Here is an 18870-nt window from a genome sequence, read left to right on the forward strand (position 1 = left end):
TCAGATTTTCAATTCTTAACAGTCAATTGCAACCAGAACAGAATCAGTCTTACGTTGATACTTAAAGAGCAGAGAACTGAGTCCACAGTCCTGCTCTGTGTGAAAATGCCTCCCGCAGATAAAAAAGCAGTGAATGCTTCATCCTCCTGAAAATCTACATCCAAACCAAACCGTGCAAAGTGGTTCCATTAGCGGGAGGAGATTACAGAGGGGCTCACAGTCTGCATCTCAGGAATGTGCGATGTCTAAACTAGACTAAAATAAAGGCACATAATCTCTTAATCTAGAAGAAAAATATATCTATGTTCAAAAAGCCATACATTCGTTGTTGCTAATGTTCCTATAATGGTTATGTAATAATTTTTAAAAGATTTTAGCACTTGGTTATGACATAAGATTGAATTTGGCACTAAACAGTCTGCAGAAAAAGTAGCGTAAGTTACCAAATGCGGTTTGAATGCTCCAGAGCTACCAATTATGCCTCGGGGGAGACTGAAAAAAGCCACCTCTCATTTGGGAAAGACACAGGGTTTCCATACTTATAGAATCATTACTTCCAATGCTTCTCTCCCAGACACATGTTACGGGCAGTTGGAAATCTATGTAACTGGCCTACTTCCTGGGGCCTGGGAACATGTTACATTACATGGAGAAGGAGAATTAAGGCTGCAGGTGGATTAAGGCTGCTGCTAGTCAGCTGACCTTAAAGAGATGATCCTGGATTACTGGACAGGCCCATTGTACTCACAAGGGTCCTTAAGTAGGGAAGAGGGAGGCGGAAGAGCCACAACCAAAGAGATGGCATCACGAGAAAGACTGAACTGGTGTCACTGGCTTTGAAGGCGGAAGGGCCCAGACAGCCCAGGACGTGGGCACCTCTAGAAGCCAGAAAAGGCAGGAAACGGATTCTCCCCTGGAGCCTCGGGAAGGATCAGCCCTGCCCACAGCTTGATTTTAACCTAAGGAGACCCACGTCAGCCTTCTGGTCTCCAGAGCTCTGAGAGAATATCTCTATGTTACTTTAAGGCACAAAGTCTACGTAATTTGTTACAGCAGCCGCAAAAAACTGACACAACTATGAAACGTGCATGACAGACTTAAAAGGGAAAAATAAAAGCATTTGATTTGCGCTGCTGCCCCCCGCCCCCCCCAAAAAAAACTATGTAATCTGATCTGATGATCCGGGAGGATGCGCTAAACTATAGAGAGAACTAGCTAACAAAGGTTAAAAGAGGCCCATCTGTTTACCGTGCATTCTCGGACAGCGCTCTTCAGGTGCCCTGCGCCCTCACAGCAGCCCCGGGACCAAGGGCCACCCCACACGTGGAGGCCCAGGCCCCCAGCACCTGCCCACCCAGCTGAGTGAAGCGGCTCCCAAGCACCAGAGCTGGGCCAAGCCGCACCGGGCAGCCCGCTCTGAACTCAGCGTTCCTGGCTGCCGCTATGAGGTGCTTCTCTGTTTCCTCATTTTACTGTTTCCTAAGAAATCTGAAGTGGCTGTGTTGACACAGCTTGGCTGAAAACACAGGTTCCAGAAGACCTTCCACCAACAAGAGTGCACCTTTCTGTCACTGGCATCCGACTGTTACCAATACTTAAACATACAAACTGTGAAGGTCCTAACACAAAAGTATGAAAGGATCAGGGGCTTCCCTGGTGGTGCAGTGGCTGAGAGTCCGCCTGCCGATGCAGGGGACACGGGTTCGTGCCGCCAGTCCGGGAAGATCCCACATGCCACGGAGCGGCTGGGCCCGTGAGCCATGGCCGCTGAGCCTGCGCGTCCGGAGCCTGTGCTCCGCAACGGGAGAGGCCACAGCAGTGAGAGGTCCGCGTACCGCAAAAAAAAAAAAAAAACAAAAAAAACAGCCATTCTTTAAGCACGCTGTTAACAAAATAAAGCTACACTTCACTGTTAGCCAACTGACTCCTATTTGAAAACAAGAAGTGTTAAGGAGGGCACCGTCTTTAACCCTAAGCACACGTGCGCTCACTCTCAGACCGTACGTTCCTTAATTTCTCCTCAACAGCTTCTAGTACAACAGACCTTCAAATGGACAAAAAAAAAGTCCAAAATCACAAACTGGGAAGTCATTGCAGCCTATTCAATAATATGTAAAACGTACTTGCCATAATTTATGTGTAGTGTCAATGTGGTAATAAAATTGAATTAATGCCTCAAATTGGTAGCTCTTTCATGGGGAAAACTATTATCAAATGTGCACTCCTGGAATACGGAAGCCCTCCCCAGGGGTCTTCCTGGAGTATCTGTACATGAAAGGCTTTCACATTTGGGGGTGGGGGCACAGAGTGAAGGCTAACAAGAAAGAACAAAAAAGACCCAGATGGTATCCAGATTCTGCAAGTATTAATAGAAATTAAGGTTTGGCCTGTGCCCAAAAATGACCAGGCAACTGATGGCCCATTTCTACACATAAACACTGCGCTCCCTTTACTGGAAGGTGGATACTGAGAAGAAAAGCAAATGAACCCTCCCACAGCTCTGAGCCGCAGAGGCCAAGTTTAAAGAAAAGTAATTCCTCCAGTCGACATGATGGGAATCGCCTACACTTGGTTGTCAGTTGTCACAGATCCCCTGCGTCAGGCCTTCCAAAATAACGGTGATTTTAAATCACAACTCAGCACACCCTGCCGTGTCATCACTAGCTGCATGTTAGGCTGCTCCATCCAGCTTTCCCCCGAGCCTGACTGTGACAGACACACCTGCTCCCCTGCCCCACCCTGTGTCCCTCACTCCTGGAACCCAGTCTACGCAACAGTCACCACCCCGCAGGTGTGACCAAAGGGACAAAGTACAATGTGTGAGTGTTAATCAAGTTTCATACTGTGGGAGTTTGCAGAAAAGGAACTACAACCAATACATAGAGACCACTCACAAGATAGAAAGTCCCGAAGTCTGAAAGACAAGTTAACACACATGCCAAGTGTTAAGGAGGTCTGAGTACACACTTCTAAGCAGGGGGACAGCAGTCAGCTTCTCTAGCACTCGGACACCACACTAGACTTAAAACTGAAGAGTTCCAACAGAAAAAGAAAGATCGGATGAATGCATCAAAATACGAGAAGACTGAAGAATCAGCCTTTGAAGGTTTACATATTGTTAAAATGAAGGAAATACAGTAAGACTGTAGCAGTTTGAATCACAGCATTTGCAAGTTCAGGAAGAGGTCTTTTGCTCGCTCCAGGCACGCCCCTGACCTGAGGCTTTGGATAGGAGGGTTCCCAAACCGCTCTCTGCCTGCATTTCCCCTTCACCTCCCTGAGTTCTGTTCAAAGACCACTCTCTTTCTCAATGTGGTCTAACTGCAGTTTTCAAAAGGTGCGCCATTATGAAAGGGGTTTGAAAACATCTAGCAAGACTAAGTGTTTACCACAGTCCCAGCAATCCTTGCAGCGCTCTACCCCGACAGGTACACAGGGAAAATGAGAAGACAGACACACACGCGAGGCTATTCAATGCAAGACTATGTCAAACAGCAAGAGATGAAACCATTCAAATTCCACTGATGGGAGACCGGTGGAATAAACCACGGCACATGGACATGACAGAGTTGTAGGGGACTATAAAAAGCAATGGGAGGGCTTCCCTGGTGGCTCAGTGGTTGAGAGTCCGCCTGCCGATGCAGGGGACACGGGTTCGTGCCCCGGTCTGGGAAGATCCCACATGCCGTGGAGTGGCTGGGCCCGTGAGCCATGGCCGCTGAGCCTGCGCGTCCGGAGCCTGTGCTCCGCAAGGGAGAGGCCACAACAGTGAGAGGCCCGCGTACCGCCAAAAAAAAAAAAACAAAAGCAATGGGAAAGATCTCCACATGCTATGTCCACCAGGAAATGCTGAGGGAAAAAAAGCGAAGCGGGAAAAATGTGTGTGTAGTTTGTAATCTCTTACCTAAGAAAGGGAAATACAAATATGTATGAATGTCTCCTATAGAAGGAGACTATTTAGGTAAGGGCAGGGATACGGTAGAGAGGACAGGGGTATACGCTAGATTGTTTTAAATGTATCGTATTGGTAGATTTGCCTTTGGAAGCATGTAAGTATTTTATATAATTATAAAATAAATTAAACTTTAAAAAAGCTTTCCCTAAAAATATCAGGAAAAAATAAAACAAATGAGGTTATTAAATATATGTGCAGTTAGTAGAAATTTGACTATTCATTCCTAGTGGGGTAACATATCCAAACGCCACAGAGAACCACTAAGAAAGTTTTAAGTCTATCTTCACGAGTCACATTGTTGACGGCAGAGTTAAAGTGTTATTCAGAGGCTGTGGAAGGTGCAGTAAGCAGTTCCCTGGAGCTGCAGCGCCAGCACCGTCTGGGTGTTTGTTACAAGTGCTGCTTCCCAGGCCCCACCCCATACCTGCTCAGTCAGAAACTCTGCGGTGGGGCCTTGCCTCAGGTTCCAACGAGCGCTCCACTGGATTCTGATCCAGTCTGAGGACCTTGCTCTAACACTATCATCCCCAAGCATCCCTGAAAACTGGAAGAAAGAAAATATAAAAGAGCAGGAAGAAAGCAAATATAGAGGAAAGAGCGGTTAAATAAAACCCTGAAGTCCTGAATTTGAATTGAAAAGATCAAAGTGAACTCAGGATGTGCTTCCGCCTTTAAATTCCTAGCTCTGCCCCCTGAAAAAGCCCAGCAGCAACTAGAAGCCCAAGCACACAGACTGGGGTCTCCGAATACCATCTCCCACTAGAAGGAATCAGGGCTCCCTGGAGAATGGCTACTCCAGGTCCAGGACAGGAAATGCACAAAATGAGTCTGGAACATTGCATCATACCAGAGAGCAAGGAAACTAACAAAGATTCCTACACTCACAAGCCCGCTGGCAAAGAGGGAGCCTGCCCATCAGTAAGGATAACAAGTGCGATGGACTGAAACCAACCAAGTGTGTTTAAATCCTTAAGTTCATAATGATACGACAAAAATAAAATAAAAATAAGTAAAAGCTAATTGATCACCAATGAAGAATACTAGTGAACTAACTCATTTTGGGAAGTTATGTAAAGAAGAATCAAGCATTTGGTCTGCCTTTCCTACACAAACTATACCACTGGGTAACCGAATAACATAAACAAATGTGTGTGCGTGTGCGTGTGTGTGTGTACAAATACACACTCTTTACAGAAATCTTTCAGATAATAAATGAAGAAACGGTAAAATTAGAATAAATAGCACGGTTTTGCAACCCTTAGGGAATTAATGATGTGAGAATAAATATCTGCTAACATCACGAAAAGAGAGACCACCAGACATTATTGCGCCTGCTGACAGAAGAACACACCACCACCTGTGCAAGTCTTGCCAGAAAAATCCAAACTGCATTCTGACCCAGACTCGGGCTCTGACACCCTACAGGAAACAGAGGACAGAGGATGGTTCAAGGACACCACAGGACACAGCTGGCACAGTCCAGGCAGGGGACCACAAGACACACCCCCTGGGCTCTTCAAGAAGCTGCAAGGAACAAAAGAGGGATGGGGGGGAAATCAAGATTGCAGGAGAGACAAGACATTTATCTCAAAACCTTATTTGGATACTAAATAATTCAAAGAATTTTAAAAAAAAAGACATTTCAGACATGTTGGAAACGTAAACGCTGAATATTTGATACTAAGGAATTGTTTTATTTAGATGCCATAAAAGTTTTGCAGTTATGTTTTTTAGAAGTCCTTGTCTTTTAGAGATCATACTGTCTTAGCTCAGGCTGCCATGACAAAACACCCCAGATGGAGTGGCTTAAACAACACAATTGTTTTCCTCCGCGTTCTGGAGGCTGGAGTGCAAGGTGCCTGACTGTGTTCCCAGGGAGGGCTCTCCTTCCTGACTTGCAGAGCGCAAGTGCCCCCCAATCTCTCCTCTTCTTATGAGGTCAGTGACCCCACCATAAGGTACCCACCCTCATGACCCAAGCCAACCCTGATGACCTCCCAGAAAGACCACCACATTAGGGGCTTGGGCTTCACTATATGAATTTGGGCGGGCACAAATATTCAGTCCGTAACACATACATTTACCGATAAATGTGTGATGCCTGAGATTTGCTTCAAAATAACATAGGATTGGAAGGGGGTATAAAGAAGCAAGATTGACATTCATTCAATTGTTGAAGTTGAGCGATAGGTTTGTAAGGTTTCTTCACACAATTCTATTTCTTTTTACATATTTGCAAGTTTTTGTAATAAAAAGTTTGAAATGTTAACACTTCTGCCATTTCTCTTACCCTTTTCTCTTTCTCCTTTTTGGCCTAGCACGTATCACCTATTACATTACATAATTTACTATGTATGTACACTGTCTATCTCCTCTTGCTGGAATGTAAGCTCTAAGAGGGCTGGGGTCTTTGCTCACAGGTGTAACCCAAGCACCTGCAACAGCGCCTGGCACAGAAGAGATGCTGAGTACACCTTCGCTGACAGCAAATCTAGCCCAACTCCCTCATGTTCTACACTAGACAATTCAGGGCCCCCAAAGGACAGGATATCCTACAGCAGATGCAATGACGGTGCTGGCTGTCAAGTTCTCAGAGTATAAATTTAATTTTAGGATGAGTAAGATTACACTAAAATTTTCCAGTACGGCTGCCCTACTCAGTTCTTCGACTGCTGAACTGAAGGAAGAGATATTTTTATCTTACTTAACTCTCTGGCAAAGGCTTTCTCTCAGGGGTAATTTCAGGGACAATCCCCCCTTCCGTATGGGTGGGCAGCGTCTGACGCCCCGACCACTAGGTAAGGTGGTGGGGGCGGAGGAGGCGCCACCTTGCTGCAGGTCCTCGCCGCGCTCCCAGACGCTGAGGGGTCCTGGTCAGGCACAGCGAAATTGGCCCTCGGGTCTTCAACCTCAAAATGACCTGACGGCCCTTCCCACTGTGCACCTCAATGCCTAGAAACTTTTGGGCTGACCCAGCCAGACTAGGAGTGCCTACAAACGGTGAGCTACAGATGTGGTAAAAATTGTTACCACAGGTGTTATTGTTAGTTCCAAGGCTCTACCTAAAATTTCAGCTCTGAAACTTATGCAGCACCTTCTAAACACTAAACAGATCTGTTAAAAATAAGAAAACTTCCAAACATATCCCACTCCGTGGTGAAACAAACCTCTAAGCCTACTGTCAGTTTCTTCATAATTTCTCTGCTCACTTTTTTAAAAATTTTGCAAACAAAGGCCTAAAATAATATTGAGGAATGAAACATCATGTAACACTTGTGCAGGAATACAAAAGCATTTATTTCCCTAGGGGAAAAAAGAGGGAAAGAGAGATTGCAGAAAACGTTCATCTTTTCCTAAGAGATCATCCCACCTTGTATCAACATCTCAAGCCCAAAATTCCAGATACCAGGGAACTGCTCCTTGGTCAGGAGCACAATGAGGACAAGCCTCCAAGGACAGAAGAAGTGATATAAAACCAAAGACACGATGGATGCCGGCCGACGTGCACCTGAATGCCAGTGCAGACACTGTAATGAAGGAGCTGAACAGGGCGCCCAAAAGATCTGTCCACGTCTTGACACCCCAGAACCTGAGAATGAACCTTATTTGGAAAAGGGGTCTTTACAGATGTGATTAAGCTCAGGCTCTCAAATAAGATCATTCCAGATCATATATGGATGGGACCTAAGTCCAATGACAATAGGTCACTTGTCAGGTCAGACAAGAGACAGAAGGGAAAACCCAGGGAGAGAGAAAGCCGTGTGAAGACAAGGAAGAGACTGGAGTGATGTGGCTACAAGCCAAGGAATGCCAAGGATTTCTGGGAGCTGGAAAGAGGCAAGAAAGGATTCCCACCCCGCCCCCCCCACAAAAGCCTTGGGAGGGAGTACAGCCTTGCTGATACTCTGATTTTCAACTTCTGGTCTCCAGAACGGTGAGAGAATAAATTTCTGTTGTTTCAAGCCATCCAGTTTCTGGTAATTTGTTACAGCAGCCCTAGAAAACTAATACATATGGTATAAAATACAAAAATAGAATGTACATCTTTCCTAGTGCTATACCAATTCATCTTTTAGGTATGTTTTTGGCCACACTTCTCATATGTCAAAGTAAACCCAGATGAACAGGCAATTCAGAAGAGGTCCAAGCACGAGTAAACACATAAAAAGAACCTCACTAATTGTCAGGTATATAACACCAAAACAACTCTGATGGCCTTGGGCTGGGCAAAGAGTTCTTAGGTATGATATTGAAAGTACAATCCATAGGAAAAAAAAAAAACTGGTAACTGGATTCATCGAAATTTAAAATGTTTGTACTTCAAGATACATTAACTGAAAGACAACCAAAGATCAGGACCAAACATTTGCAAATCATCTATCTGATAAAGGACATATATTAAGAAAATACAGTGAAACCTTACAACTCATGCAAATGTACAGAGCAGCATTACTCATGACAGAAAGTTGGAAACGATCCAAATGTCCATCAACTGGCGAATGGATAAACCAGACGTGGTCCATCCACGCAGTGGAATACTAGTCAGCAATAAAAAAGGAGCAAATTATAGTTGGTGCAACACGGATGAACCTCAGAAACTGCAGAGTGAAAGAAGCCGGACAGAAGACAGCATATTATGTGATTCACTTCTTTGAAATGTCTATAAAACGCAAATTTATAGGGACAGAAAGCAAATTAGTGGCTGCCTAGGCCTGGGGATAGGAGCAGAGATTGACTGCTAACAAGTTCTTGGGGTGATGGAAATGTTCTAGAACTGAATTACGGTGATAGCTGCACCACTCTGAATATTTACTAACAGTCAGAGGACTGTACATGTACAATGGATATTAATTTTATAGTATGGAGATTAGAGCTCTTAATAAAGCTGTTCAGAAAAAGTCATCCATCAGACTGGCAAAGATTAAAAAGATGACTCCCATCCAGTGGGGCAGAGTATATCTCAGAGGACAGCTTTTTCACAGGGTGATTCAGGGGCAGGTTTCAAAATGTAAACTGCTCCCCCCTTCTGACCCAGCAATTACACTTCTAGATTCCATTCTTTATAATGAAAATGTATTCCTGCTTTTATTTATACACATTTAAGGTTAAAGTTTCTTTTCGAAGAGTTACAGCTATATCTTCTTTCAAGGCTTCATCCAAATGTCAGGTTGACAGTCCCTCAATCCTAAATGTTCCACAGCAGAAGCTGAATCATCGACCTGAGAATGCTTTGTTTTGGTCATAGCTAAATTTCTACTGACTTATAGTAAAGAAAACATATCTGAACACAACTCCGAAGGACCACGTCAAAGATTATGGTCCCTACCATACCACTGAGCTTTGCTTTTCCTGGATTAACATGTATTTCCTCAATTCAAAAACTCCAAACAGAGAATGTCCCAGTATCAAAAAGAAAAAAAAAAAAAACTAAGTGCATAGCAGTTTACCTAAAAACAAGTCTGAGTAATCAGGATTCAAATTCTAACAAAATGATCTTGATGAAGACATGTACTTAAAGAAAATAACTTTACACCATCAAAAGCGCCTACCTTATGGAAGCATTCAATGACATATAACACAGTTTCCCCTTTACAGTAGTGTTTACTCATTTATTGATTTGATTTCTTCAACAAATATGCACTGAGCACCAACTACGTGCTCAGCACCGTCCAGGTGCCAGAAACACAGCAGTGATCATAACAGATAAAGTTCCCGCAATTCTGAACCTCACATTCCAGTGTGAGGGCAGCCTGGGTTAGGGGTGAAGAGAAACAAGCAACCATGAAAAAACAAATGTTCTATCACGCGGGTGCTGAGCCAATAAGACTGAATAAAGTCGACGCGATGCCAAACCCTAAGCAGGCCTGGGAAGTGGCACATGAGCAGCCCAGGGAGCGGGAGGGAAGCACCCAGCAGGTCAGGAAAGCAATGAGGGCACCACGGGAACAGGGGCTGTAGGGACCAAGTGGTCAAAGGCACAGCCAGGAGGCCAGTGTTGGGGCCAGGGGGCGGTAGGCCGCAGAGGGTCTCAGAGCCCATGGGAAGGTCTGGGAATATTATGCTGAGAAGGTGGGTGGCCCCTGGAGGGTCCTGAGCAGAGGAATTACATGCTGTACTTCTTTCTTAGAGAGACTGCCTTCAACCCCAGAGAGAACGAGCTTCAAGGGCCAGGCTGGAAATGGCGTGGCCAGCTGGGAGGCTGCTGGGGTCCCAGGGAGAGATGAAGGGGGCTGGGGTTTGGGGGAGCAGCAGTGAAGGTGGGGAAAAGGGGCTGAATTCTAGATCAATTCAAAGACAGAATGCTATTTGCTGGTAGACTGAATGTTGGTTGTGACAGAAAAAAAGAAGTTGGGAATGACTACAAGGTCATCAATTTTAAATTTAAAAACCAAATATTCTCTAAGTGCAAAATACTGTGAATACATTTAAAATTCACGTTAAGAGCAGTTCCAAAGGAACGATTTGACTGAAGGCAGGGGCAGAAGGGAGGAAAGGACAGGAGGAAAGGTGATATAAAGGGAGGAGAGAAAGCCCAGGAGGCTGTGGGCAAACGCCAGCAGGGAGACTGTGAGAGAGAGGGGTGATCAGGAGAATCTGAGGCTGCGCAGTCCCCCTCCCATGGTCTGTCATCTAGATCCGAAGCCCCCAGGCCAGAGCAGAGGGCCCCGAGATCAACAGGGAGCCCCTGGGAGACCACGCGCCAAGTTGTGCAATCCACGTGAAAAGAGACTCCACTCCGTACTGGCAAAAAAGTTTTTTTAGACAAAAAATTCTTCAGTAAGTCACTGGTCTTTTCAATAAAAGGTAACCAAGGTGGCCTTTCCTACCTCCTGTTGTGTGGACCAACCACCATGCTGTCAGTTCCTTACTAGGGAAAGACCGGCTCATGTGTTATGTCTGCCATGCTTGATTACTTCAGAGATTCATCAGTGCTTAAATAAAAAAAAAAAAATCAGACCCCTGAGTCTCATTTGCATAAACCAAACTTTACTAGAAACTCTTCAGAAACACATCTTGTAAATCAGGCACACGAGCTGACGTTCACGTGGAAAAGGAAGCTTTTCACTTCTGAATTATTGGTTCAATTGAATCCACCCTAGAGTTGGGCTAACATACTAGTAACATGGGTTCCCAAATGCGTGCCCAGGTGCTCAGGGTACCGCAGCAAACCCAGAGAGGGCCCAAGGGGTGTTCCAAATTTTTGAGGGGAAACAGCAATACTGAAGATGTCCCAGGCCCCAGCTGAGTTCATCAGTTTCAATACTACCTCGTGCTACAGCTCTTTCAATGCCATCATTATCATCACAAAACAGGGTAACTGCTGTAATAAAAGGCCAAGAATCACCCCCTCCACAGTCAAATAAACAAAGCAGCGGCGTCCAACCGGATTCCCAGGCTAGAGAAGCTGCGCAGCGCCCAACAGGTGTGGCCGTCCCTAATGTTATTGTGGTTATACCTAAGAATGAAACAAAAATTTTCCTCCAATTTATGTGTATTTTTTTTTCAAATAACTACTGTTAGGACATAATACTTAATAAAATTATTTGAACCTAACTACTTAATAAATGAATTATTAAATATTCTTTTCAGCCTAGAGGTGCCATGAAAAAATTACTGAAGACACTAAGACCACCGTGAACAGAGAAAACTGAGAAGTCTCTCCTGAGTAGCTGACATTCTTTCTGCACACCCATCACTCTTCCGAGTGCTTTACACATACTCATTCAATCCCCACGTCAACCCTCTGAGACTGGTACCATCCCTGTCCCTATTTCACAGACGAGGAAGTAGTCACACAGTAAGTCCTGCCTGTTTCTAACCACGCACAGGTAGAAGCGATTTCTTCTTCTTCTTCTTCTTCTTTTTTTAAATATTTATTTATTTATTTTTATTTTTGGCTGTGTTGGGTCTTCGTTGCTAAACGCGGGCTTTCTCTAGTTGCAGCGAACGGGGGCTACTCTTCGTTGCGGTGCACGGGCTTCTCACTGTGGTGGCTTCTCTTGTTGCGGAGCATGGGCTCTAAGCATGTGGGCTCAGTAGTTGTGGCTCCTGGACTCTAGAGCGCAGGCTCAGTAGTTGTGGCGCACGGACTTAGTTGCTCTGCACCACGTGGGATCTTCCCGGACCAGAGATCGAACCTGTGTCCCCTGAACTGGCAGACGGATTCTTAACCACTGGACCACGAGGGAAGTCTGAAGTGATTTCTAAATCAGAGGAAGTACGGATACTAATGCCTTAGTCCCTGCCCTCCAAATACACCCCATGGAACTGCGGTTTCCTAAGGAGAAATGTTTCTGCCACTTCTCAATAGCTGATTCCCTACTGGCTTAAGGATTCAATATGGACCAAGACCTGCATTTATGTGTATCAGTTTAAAAAGAGGGCATTTTAAGTTACTTTTCTGGCAATGAAATTGAGAGTGGTTAAATCACAAGCACCATACTTTCACGCTTGATAGAAAATTGCAATGTACAAATTTAAAAACTTTAACCTACAGGGGGGAAAACCCAAAACCCAACCAGGTAAAAAGCATTACGGATCTGCTCAGTTTTGTTGCCTTTTCCCCCCTTTGAAAATTCATGTCAGATCCGGAACCCTAAATATAGAGATTGAGAAAAATTAAAGCAGCACCATCCGATGTGACTGGGTGAGAACAGATCATTCAAATGAACACTATTGTTTTTCAGATACTACACAATTCCACGTCGATAGTTATGTGCTATCTTAGGTAGGATGCCAACAGCCAATAAAGAAAAGCCACAAATCAGTGGAATTATAATAGCTTTGTCTGCTAAATGAGATGGCTGGGAAAGGAACATCTCTTTCCTAACATACCCTTGGGTCAGAAACCTCAGTCTTTATTCCAAAGCAGAGAACTGATCCAGTGGTTGAAAAAAAAAAATCTAAGCTCTAACTTAAATTTAGATCAAATGGATCTGCCGGATTTGTTTGTTTCACTGTGCATCTTTCATGATTAGTCAGTTATACTACAGGTATTCACATTGCTATGACCAGGTGATTCATCGCCCAATGTCATCACACCACTAGTACCGCAGACTGCGCGGTGGACACCCCTGTGCATTTCAGACACATCCTCCAGTATTCAGAAGCTTCACCAGGCCTGGAGTCTAAGCAGATCCTCCACAGAGGTAGTCACTCTGTACCAGAGGCAGTCAGGCAGCAGCTTCGGGAAATTTTAATTACGGACTAAAGGCCATTAAAACTCTTAGGTATCTTCAGAATATTATTAAAATAATTTAGCAAGGTTTTCAAGGAATGATGTATTCTGTTTACCCCTAACCTCTGGGGACCTTCCACTCTTCTCATGGCCACAAATGAACAGTTCCTAAATTTACCTGAACTGGTAACATTCTACATTCTTCTCAGAAAGGCTGATGCACAATTCGCTTTCACTCAAAGTAAAACGTTCTAAATCCTATGAAAAAAATTGAAAACGAGCACAAACTCTGCTCTCATTTTACAATGAACACACACAGACCTCCTCAGGGTGCAATGGCTGGAAAAGTATTAAACAGACTTTTGAAAACTAAAATGCTGCATACTAAAGGAGCTATGTACACAACAGCAGAGCCTCCAGATGGATTTTTTTAAAGCAATTTTCCTACTACCTTTGCCTACATTGCTTACACTAGCGGCTCCCTTCAACACATGTGCAGCTGAAAGAATGGAACAAAATAAAGTATAACGTGAAACCAGGACAGCAAGTGCTTTACCGCAGCTTCAGTCCCAGACACACCAAAATGAAGTCAGCCTTCCTAAAACTTAAAAAGTCTTTAACTTTTAAAGGGATCTTTTTAAATTTTTAAGGTAACTTTCTCTGAAAGTTTACTGAAGCCACTTTCTTTGCTGAGATTCCAATGAATGAATGGTTGTGCCTTTTAAAACAGAGATACCATCAGTACAGACAACAGTTTTAAACACCGGAAAAACCTCCACCAACATAGCTTTTACAATAAATCTGTAGGAAAGGAAACTATCCTTTAGCTGTCTGTCATGCATGCGCGTATGAAACTAAACACTAGACCCACATCTCAAACACTACTAGGGTAACGATTTACCTGTTTAGTCAAGGTTGAACCCAACCCAAGGCTAACTTTCTCTTCAGATATGTATTTACATAACGCCCATAGAAACACTGCTATGAGATGTAAGCTAAGGGGTATGTATGAGATATAATTAGACTTGTTAATGTTTCTACAGGCAATACTGATCCAGCACTCAGTGTGCAGGGCACATGGGGAGGAGTCTCCAGCGTCTGGAAGACACTGAAACCTAACAGGAAGACCACTCCAGCCTGGCTCCTCTTCCCCGAGGGTACAGAAGGCACCTGGGAATTAACCGCAGGGCCTCCAGATCAGCTCTACACACACCTGTTCCCTCGACTAAAGTGCAGTCTTGAGCAAGACCTGCAGCTGTCCTGGTGAAAAGAGAAAACAGCTTCGAACTATGCAAGTGTCCAAATTTAGATGTGACACCGTCCCTTTCCCTGAGAAAGTGTATCAGCTAAAGATAAAGCAACAGACTTCAACTTTAAATATACAATTTCTCAGGGATCTGACAAGAGAAAGCATACAAGGAGAGTAAAAGAAAGAGAGAAAGAAACAAGAGAAGGCTCAAGACCTACAGAACCATCTACTAAGGGCTAAGTGCCTGCCTGGATGTTGCTGTAGAAAGAGTGCTTCCTTTCAAAGTGTGGAACACCATCTGAAAAAATTAACTGAAGATAAGAACACTGTCAGAGGTCAAAAATCCTAATAGTCTGAAACACCTGTCTGCAAGTCATCAAAATGTCAGCCAACGTTTCAACACTTTCCATAAGCTTAGTGTTTTTGAAAGTATTTAATTCCGAAGTTATGGTTGTAAAAGTTAGAGGAAATTTTTCTGTAACAGAAAAACAATTCCTTTGTGGATGAGTAAATGTGGCGCCAAAAAAAAAACCCGACACTCAAAATGAAGAGGCACCAGTCCAGTGGTCCAGAGCGTGGATGAGCTCATCGAACCTTCGCAGCCTCATCTGTGAAATGGGTTTCTGCTCTGTGCCAGCGTCTCGGAAGTGCCTGAGCGGCCTGCGGGGAAGAGCCCTGGTTCGCGGTCCCGGCCCGGCAGAGCCGCTGTGCCCAGGCAAGTGCAGCTGGGCACGGCCGACGGGGCTCCTAAGTCTTCCACTACTTCACACGTTACTGAGTACAAACCCCCGTCTCCTAACAAACACGACAACCGCACGCAAACTTCGTCCACGCTCGCAGAGCCGGGAGACCCTCTGCGGGACCGGAGGAAACAGTGCGCCTGGAGGAGACCGTCCCCGCCGGGAAGAACCGGCCCGAGCGGGGCAAGCTGCCGAGCCTGCAGCCGGACGGGGCGCACAGCGGCGCCCCCTCGGGGCGCGCCCCAGGCGCTGTCCAACTGCAGCCGGACAACCAGAAGAGCGTCCCTGAGGAGGTCAGAGGTCGCCTCCAGGAGAGAGAGATACGAGGTCGGCCCCGGGGAGGTCGGAGGTCGCCCGCGGGGTCAGGGCCCCGCCGCAGCCGCCGCCCCGGCCACACCTCCATTCCAGGAAGCGGCCCGGCCGGGAGCGCGGGGGCCGGGCAGCGGGGGCCGAGGGGCCGGCGACCTGGGCCGGGCTGCACGCCGCGGCTGCCGCCCCCTCCCGCGCCGCCGGGCACTCACAGGTGACGATGGGCTTGTTCTCCATGGTGTAGATCACCGGCGGCACCGGCTCCTCAGGGGCGTCCATGGGCGTCCGGCGTCACCGGCCCGGCCTCCTGCGCCCCATGGGCAGCCCGAGGCCGCGCCGGGCCAGCCCGAGCCTAAGCGGCGCCGCAACCGCGACAGCGACGCCCGCCCGGCCGCTCGAGGTAGCTCCCTAGCCGGCCGCCCGCAGTCGCCGGCCGCCCGCCGTCGCCGCCCGCCGGCCGCACCCGCTTCCGGTGCCGGCGCGCGGTGGTACCGCTTCCGGGGCGCGCGCCTTAAAGGGGAGGCCTTTCCGCCGAGCGGACTCGGTCCTCCGACGAAAGGCGGAAAGGCGATCCAGGCTGCGCGAGTGTCGGCGGAGGTATCCTTCGCGTCTCGGGGCCGAAATCCGCGCGGGCCGGACGTGGGCCGCTGTGGGTCCCGCGTGGGTCCCTTACCGTAGGGACTGGACGGCCGGGAACCGCCCCCCAGGCCGGCGCTCTCGGGCGGACAGGGCTGGCGTGGGGAGGGCAGCCGGTACTCGCAGCGGGGCGCCCACAAGCATCGCCCGCAGGAGTGCCCGACGTCGAGGACGGCCCCGGGGGTCGCTGACCCGGAGCCCGTGGAACCACCCGGGGGTCGCTGACAGCCGCGTGCGGACACGGGGACCAGCCGGGGGTCTCAGACATCCGGACAGGGGGACCACCTGGGGGTCGCTGACACCGACACATGGACCCCGGGAGTCACCGACATCAACAAGTGGACACGAGCGTGTCCATTTCTCACCTGTGTGGGTTGCCGCCCGTAGCCTAGCATTGTTATTTCTACCAGAGGCCTGATGCCTCGGGGGAATCATTAGGACACCGGGTTAATTCCCACCACTGAGCGAATGGCAGTTACCCCTTGCAACACTCTTGGTCTTGTGTTTGTCGTTACATTGGTTTTATGAAGTAATATTGCTGCCATGAAGTAGAACAAGATTATATACCTTCTCAATACAACCTAGACTCTCCGGCACCACTGTCCTCCTCAAGGCGCACCTGGGAGGCCGACTGCCACAAACTCTGCCCCGCGGTTGGAAGCAACCACCTTTCTCTGCATTGCCACAACACTAGTTTCCTGTCTCCGTGACGCTGTAAAATTCTTGAACTAGGGGCTGCCTTTTACTCGTGTCCCCACCCCCAATACCCAGCCACACAGGGCCTTCCACGGAGTAGGCACCTTCTGGGAATGCCACAAAATAAAACCTTACTTTAACTGCATGTACATTTCTTACGCAAGGAAAGTAGGTTTGGGGAAACTTTTGCAAATGAAATAAGGTAAATGTATGTGAAACAGTTTGAGTGTGAACACAGCTGCTAAATGCGTGTGCACAGTGCGGCACTGTGCTTGGAGGCTGGGTGAGCAGGCAGAGGTCAGGGTCTAGGACAGCTGGAGCCTGTGAGGCAGGGCGGCAGAGCAGGAGGTACGGATGAGAGCCAGAAGTGTGCGTGGGGCTCAGCGTAAGGCTCGGCCTCAGCTGTGCTCAGCACTCACTGGATAAGGTTCCACAGGGCTTACCAGGAAGACAGTGAGAAGAGGGCAGAAATCCACAAGTCTGATGGAAAGCATTGAATTCTTGACTTACAAATCGAGAGACTCAGGAAAACCTCAGTAGAATACCTACAAAGAGGGACTTCCCCGGCGGTCCAGTGGTTAAGACTTCACGCTCCCAATGCAGGGGGCAGAGGTTCAATCCCTGGTGAGGGAACTAGATCCCGCGTGCCACGCGGTGAGGCCAAAATACAAAAATAATAAAAGGTAAAAGAGAGAGAGGACAGCCACGAACGGGCAGTTATCACATGAAAAGATGCTCAGCATCCATTAGGTATCCGGGAAGCACAAATTAAAGTGACAAAGAGGGGCTTCCCCGGTGGCGCAGTGGTTGAGAGTCTGCCTGCCGATGCAGGGGACGCGGGTTCGTGCCCTGGTCCGGGAGGATCCCACATGCCGCGAAGTGGCTGGGCCCGTGAGCCGTGGCCGCTGGGCCTGTGCGTCTGGAGCCTGTGCTCCACGGTGGGAGAGGCCACGGCAGTGAGAGGCCCGTGTACCGCAAAAAAAAAAAAAAAAAAAAGTGACAACGACATATCACTTTACATCTACTCAAATAACAAAAATAAAATACGAAACAGAAGATACCAAATGTAGACTCCAAGGCCAGGTCTCCACGTCTTTAGTCTATTCTAACAGAGAACTAAGTCCAGAGAGACTCTGAGAAGACAGACACTAACAATTCTTCCTTCACGGCAATGCTGTGGCCTGGCCCCACTGGCCAACTCTTGCTTGGAAGAATTTTCTTTCTGGGTGGAGGGAAGGGGAGATCGAAGATCTTGCGCTCTATCCCAGGCAACACTCTGGCTCAAGGGCAGTAAGGGGGCTCCTGGGCTATTTTTCCCCCAAGCAGACCTATCAGAGATTTATTTTTTTCACATGGGAATTTAGAAAATGCTTGAATTCAGCATACATACTGGCTTAGCAATTCCTTTCAATATTGGTGAAAATGATGCTATTTCTATTCATCGATGTCCATTCTTCTTTCTTTCAGATCCTTTTCTGCTGAGACAGCATTTGTTTTTTTAAAGGTTGCTGGAACTTGAGCCCAAATGCTCTTTCCTGGTAGCCCATTACATTGTCTTCAGGCTGCAGAGCGCCTGTTCAATTATGTATTGGGATACTGCAGATGCGTTGTCTAAGGACACACCGCCCTGGGCTTGCTCTGCCCCTCTGCTCAGGCCCTCTCCACAGAGGGCTGTGCCAAAACCGAAGGTGGGCCAGCACATGCTCACAGCAGGTTGATTACTGTAGCTGAAACTGGAAACCACCCAGGTGTCCTTTGGTTAAACAATGTGTGGTCCATCGGTACTGTGAAAGACCACGCGGCAACGAAAAAGACTGAACTACTGATACACACAACCACCTGGATGGATCTTGACAGAATTATGCTGAACGAAAAAACTCTAGGACTTCCCTAGTGGCGCAGTGGTTAAGAATCCGCCTGCCAATGCAGGGGACATGGGTTCGATCCCTGGTCTGGGAAGATCCCACATGCTGCGGAGCAACTAAGCCCGCGAGCCACAACTACTTACCCGCATGCCGCAACTACTGAGCCTGCATGCTGCAGCTACAAAGCCCGCGCACCGAGAGCCCGTGCTCTGCAACAAGAGAAGCCACTGTGATGAGAAGCC

The 18870-nt window shown here is 47.3% G+C and overlaps 1 protein-coding gene across 10 annotated transcripts in view; it reads right to left on the reverse strand.

The window, feature by feature from the left end:
* TRAPPC10 (trafficking protein particle complex subunit 10) overlaps positions 1 to 15896 on the reverse strand; it is a 91653-nt gene extending 75757 nt beyond the window's left edge. For 7 of the 10 annotated variants that reach the window (XM_027082178.1, XM_027082087.1, XM_027081906.1 and 4 more), the window contains exon 1: positions 15644 to 15864. In XM_027082178.1, coding sequence (XP_026937979.1) covers positions 15644 to 15710 — 67 coding nt within the window. In that variant the 5' untranslated portion in view covers positions 15711 to 15864. Of the gene's footprint in view, positions 1 to 15643 lie in introns of all 10 variants that reach the window. The other 3 variants (XM_027082559.1, XM_027082475.1, XM_027081997.1) reach the window with 2 other exon arrangements.
* Between the last annotated feature and the right edge of the window lie 2974 nt (positions 15897 to 18870).

The sequence above is a fragment of the Aethalodelphis obliquidens genome, unplaced genomic scaffold, assembly GCF_003676395.1.
Source record: "Aethalodelphis obliquidens isolate GAN/ISIS:26980383/991018 unplaced genomic scaffold, ASM367639v1 scaffold1, whole genome shotgun sequence".
In the NCBI taxonomy this organism is placed as follows: Eukaryota; Metazoa; Chordata; class Mammalia; order Artiodactyla; family Delphinidae; genus Aethalodelphis; species Aethalodelphis obliquidens.